Raw genomic sequence first — 5,167 nt, forward strand, 5'->3', positions numbered from 1 at the left:
GTCAAAATTAAAAGTGAACCACAAACAGAACGAGCTGCGACTCTGAGATGCTGATTCTACAGCGTGTGATTCCCGCCTGCTGATCGGAGCTGGTTCTGACAGAGCTGCAGACCCGCTCTCTGAATATTTGGGTCAAGTGTTTCCAAGCGTGTCAGTGTTACCCATCAGCGTTGGGGGGGTCAGGCAGACAGACTGCGGCCTCAGGGTCTGAGCCTGTTTTCACTTTGTCATTACTGGTTGTTGTTTGGGCAAAATGAGTTTTATCGTAATGAAATCTACAATCAGATGAAGGGCCCTGGAACCAGAACAGGCTCCACTTTGACCTCGATGGCTGTGGCTCGGACTCGTTCTTCCTCCTCAGCCTGGCGCTGACTTGTGTTTATCCTCACACTTTGGGTTCAGCCTCCCGATAATCAGCAGCAGTTGCAAAAACAGGCCGAGCTCACAGTCTGAGCTCCCATTGGTCGAGCCAATGACCCCCTGACCCCCGACCCCCCCAGAGACTCTGACTTCCAGTCACGCCCCAGTTTTGCATTCTGGGTAAAGTAAACAAACGCAGGGAGGCGGCAGGAGTCATCGACCTGCAGACGGACTCTTATGTGGACCAGCTCTTGACCTTGGAAACACCAGGGAGACAAAAAACATGTCGACTCCAGGTCCATTTATGAGCTTTGGACCACGTCACACTGGATTCATCGTCAGATGGAGTTCACTGGAAGCTACAGCTCAGTCGGCCTGATGATGAGGACCATGTGAGTCCAAAGGACCAATGATGGTTCTGACTGATGGTGCTCGTCAGAGATAACAGGGAACTGCAATCCGCTTCAGAGACAAAACACTGTGTGACAACGGACGTGTAGCAGAACCTCACGTGTGTTTCAGCACCTCCAATGTTTGTTAGTTGAGAACTGAGGCTCCACAAAATAAAGGGATTGAAAGAACAGCCTTACTCGTTCCTTCCACTTTCAGTTACACCAGCACTGAAACAGCACAGACCACCTCTTGGCCCGCTCGTGGATGGGCCCAGGAAGGGCTCCTACGCCACAGAACCTGGAGGAGACCGTTAACCTTTCTGTCAGAAGGTCAGTCACATGACCCCGAGACAGAAAAAGATGCAAAACAACCACAAAGAAGAAAAAGTAAAAATAGAAAGTGTAAAAACGTGAAGATGCAAAATGAGACGAACGAAGTGACAGCGAATCATGTGCTTTTCTCTTTAAGGGCAGGAGGGCGGGGGCCCTTTACACGCCTGCACCCAGGGGCCCGAGGTCTCATCATCAGCACCGTGTGAAATCTATCAACAAATCCAGTTCCAGGGACATCTGGCAGCTCTGAACCAACTGGGAAGATAATCTGGGTTGAAACATTTGCGTCTATGTAAACTGGATTTAATCCCAGACTGAGTTAAACTAGAACCCCCCCCACCCACACACACACGTTTACTGCTCACACCAGTGACCAAACATCATCAAACTGTGTTAAAGCTGCTCCAGTTAATCCCAGTGTCTTCTGCTCAGAGGCTGAACTGGGAGCTGGAGGTGATGGAGGTCGGGGTGTCGGGCTGCAGACACCCACATTAATCTGATTACCCATCAGACGTCTGGGCCCGTTTATCGCACCACACACCACAAACACCACTGCCTCAGGTTGGTCAACATGTTTGTTTGGACTCATTTGGACTTTGGAATTCAAGGACCTTTAGTGACTCTCAAAGTGAAGACGTCACCTCAGAGTTTCCTTCAGTCTCTGAGAGAAAAAAGAGGCAGATGGTCTGAAAATGAAAAGAATCATCAGTTAAATGTGTTTGATGGATCAACAACGTCCGAACCTTCTTTTCTGTGCAAATGAAAATATATTAAACATGACTGAAAGCTCCAGAAGCTACTAAATGGACTTCATGGAGACTTTGTGCAAAAACCCACACTTGACAACTTAAGACATTTCCATGACTTTCAAGGACCAACAGAGACTCTCCATGACCCCACATGTCTCTTTTTTCAGTGTAAAGACTCTTGGTCAAACCTTCAAATAATCACTTTTAATATTTGTTCATCACCTGGACTCAACGATCCCTGGAACCTGTTGAAGGGGGTTCTTCCTCTGCTGATCATGAGGGACTTCTTTTGTTTTTTGTAAAGTGCCTTGAGATGATTGTTGAGATTTGGGCTTCACAAATAAAACTGAACTGAATTAAAGGTCAAAGGCCCTGACCTGTCCAGGGTGGACCCCTGCCTTTCACCCAAAGAGAGCTGGGATAGGCTCCAGCTGATCCCTGGGACCCTGGTTAGGAATAAGGGGGTATAGAAAATGGATGCATGGTTACAGGACAAATGTTCCAGGAATCCTTGAACAAACTTAAAAGTCTTAAAATTGCAGAAACAGGTCCATGATCTTGGTCGTGATTATGCCAAAAACTTCTCCAGGCCCCACTAAAACCAGTTTCAAGGACCCCTGGAACATTTTAAACACCATAGGAGCAATACTTTGAAATGAAACACTGTTTTGGAAATCCTTGAAGATGCCTGGAATCCCAAGCTCATGATGTGACCCCTTTAAAATCAGCCAATAACAGTGGAACAGAAAGCGATCAATGGCAGCGTATCAAAGATCAATAATCAATCAGAGCAGGTGATCTGGCTCAGCCCCAGCTGATTTATTAACACAGACAAGTTAATGCAGTTTCCCTTCTGCTCCAAACAAACGTGGAACGATCCTTTATTTTCTATATTGCACAAAATAAAGAGCCAAACAAACCGCTGATGACGAAAATAACACAAATCCACTTCCTGCTGCTTCCAGGGACCCACTCACACCAGTTTACATAAATCCTACTCTTTAACTATTTTACACAACATATACAAATCCTGGATCTGGTACCGGTTCTCCCAAACACAAAGCTCGGACTCCCTGTCTGTACACGGGTTAAAACTACTGCAAGGCATTAAAGCAAGGCAGGCTGCGGGACTCGAACCCGCACTCTCAGCAACACATCCCACCGGTCTGAGTGAAAGTGGGACGACAAGTGCGTGAAAAACCTTTTGACTGTACAAAAATAAGCCTGAAAATACTTTGACATTTTTAAAAAGATGAGGTATGTTTGGTTACTGGGTATCAAAATGCTTCCTGCCATACCTGTGGTGGGTTTGGGTTCTAACTCTGGAGGACCTACACAGTCCTGCTGCAACAAAAAGGTCTTTACATCCTGATCTTAGTGTCAAAGTCACTTTAGGGTCTGGACGGGAATGCATAGTTCGGGTCCTGGTTCAGACTCGAGCCACTGAAAACAAAATCCATAAAACCCTGTTGAGGTGGTCTCGTTTCGTTCAGAAGTACCGCAGTGTGTGTCCAGTCCGGGGACTCCCCCAAAGCCACCCGCTCCCCGCGCACTGTGTCGGGGCAGCAGCGGCCACATCACCCCGGTCCCTGAGTGGCTCTGGAGCTCCACACGCCGACCTCCAGAACCGGCTCCGGGGCACACGAGGTGGTGAGTTCGGCCCGTCGGTGGGATCAGTACGTGAACACCAGGTCCGAGAAGTTGGCCTCCAGCCAGTCCCCGGCGATCATCTCGCTGAGCTCCGGGGTGCAATAATCCGGGAACTCGAAGTGGGACCCGAGGCTGCCCTCGCTGCTGCACGAGTCCAGGTCTTTATCCACCAGGGACAGGCTCAGGTTCCCCGGGGCCGAACCGGAGGTCGAGTTCCACGGCTCCGAGGAGGCGTGGAAACCGGCCACGAGGCCCAGGGTGAAGTCGTTCTCTTCCGCGGGAAGATCGTCCAGGTCCTCCCCGCAGCAGGAGGAGGCGGAGGTGGAGCCGGACCGGGACGAGGACGCTGGTGAGAGGGAGGCCGGGTAGGCAGAGCCGCCGGCGCCCTGGCGGGTGATGTTCCTGAAGCTGTAGAACAGCCGACCGGACGCCTCGTACACGCTGGTTCCCTCCGGTTCGGCGGCGGCGGAACTCGGACTCCCGCCCGGGTCCTTGACGAGACTGTACCGGGGAGACTCGTCCTCCTCCTCCGCTTTAAACTCCGGCTCTTCCTCGGACTCGTCGTCCTCCTCCTCGTCGTCGGTAAAGTCCCGTTTCACGAACTTGTTGGGTTTAACGCTGGTGGTCAACAGGAACCGGTACCGGTGGTCCGGGTGCTGGTGTTGCGGGAGGTGGCTGTTGGTTCTGCCGGGGGCGACCCCCGTCTTGCCGGGTCTCAGTTTCTTCGTGGCGGAGTTTTTACCGGCGGCTCTGACGCCGCTTTTCTCCGGGGACTGCGCGGCTGCCTTCCCCGCCGGAAACGCACATCCGTCCGTCTTGGGCTTCTTCTTGGGCCGGTACTTGTAGTCCGGGTAGTCGGCCATGTGCTTGAGCCGGAGCCGCTCCGCCTCCCGGATGAACGGGATCTTCTCGGTGTCTTTCAGCATTTTCCAGCGCTTCCCGAGCCGCTTGGAGATCTCGGCGTTGTGCATGTCCGGGGACTGCTCCATGATCTTCCTGCGCTCGATTTTGGACCAGACCATGAAGGCGTTCATGGGCCGCTTGATGTGGCCCGACGCCGTCTTGCACCAGTCCGGCTTCAGCGGCACGGGGCTGCACGCCGCTCGCAGCTCGCTCTCCTCCGGGTCGGTCGCCTCGCGGGTCGCGGTGTTAACCGCCTGCCCGCCGTGCTCCGCGTGCTGAACCATGGTCGGAGTTACCGTCTCCGGTTTGTCTCCGGTTTGTCTCACCGTTTTCTCGTTTTCACGCTTTGACACTGCAGCGCGTGCTCACACCGACAGCATCTCTCCGGTGCGACTTCAAACCGGCGGCTTATTAACCGGCTGATCATACGCGCGACGCTGGCGCCCTCAGCCAATCACAGCTCTTCTGCCCCAAAGGACACCCGCCCCCGGGGGAGTCAGCCAATCACAGCTCCCTCTGCTCCCAGAGTCCCCGCCCACCGGCGTCTGGCCGTTGCTCCAGTTCAACTTCAATTGATAAATTCTACCAGTGAAAGTGATCGATATTTATCGGGGATTTATTGGTGTTTAGTGGTTTAAAGTCAAAGAATCGATATCTACAAATGCTCTTGAACAGTCCTGCCTGTGTTTCTATGCAAATTCAGCCTGAGTGGAAATAAAGATTGAACATTGTCCAAATTCTTATTTTTCAGTCTTTAAATGTGGAACAAAGACCAGAGGG

General features: G+C 51.9%; 1 protein-coding gene across 1 annotated transcript; it reads right to left on the reverse strand.

Moving 5' to 3' along the window:
• Positions 1 to 2,632: 2,632 nt before the first annotated feature.
• Positions 2,633 to 4,768, reverse strand: sox11b (SRY-box transcription factor 11b). The gene has a single exon (XM_026308326.1). It carries the CDS (start codon positions 4,669 to 4,671, stop codon positions 3,508 to 3,510), a length of 1,164 nt encoding a protein of 387 aa, XP_026164111.1. The 5' UTR covers positions 4,672 to 4,768; the 3' UTR covers positions 2,633 to 3,507.
• Between the last annotated feature and the right edge of the window lie 399 nt (positions 4,769 to 5,167).

Source organism: Mastacembelus armatus, unplaced genomic scaffold (genome assembly GCF_900324485.2).
Source record: "Mastacembelus armatus unplaced genomic scaffold, fMasArm1.2, whole genome shotgun sequence".
Taxonomy (NCBI): Eukaryota; Metazoa; Chordata; class Actinopteri; order Synbranchiformes; family Mastacembelidae; genus Mastacembelus; species Mastacembelus armatus.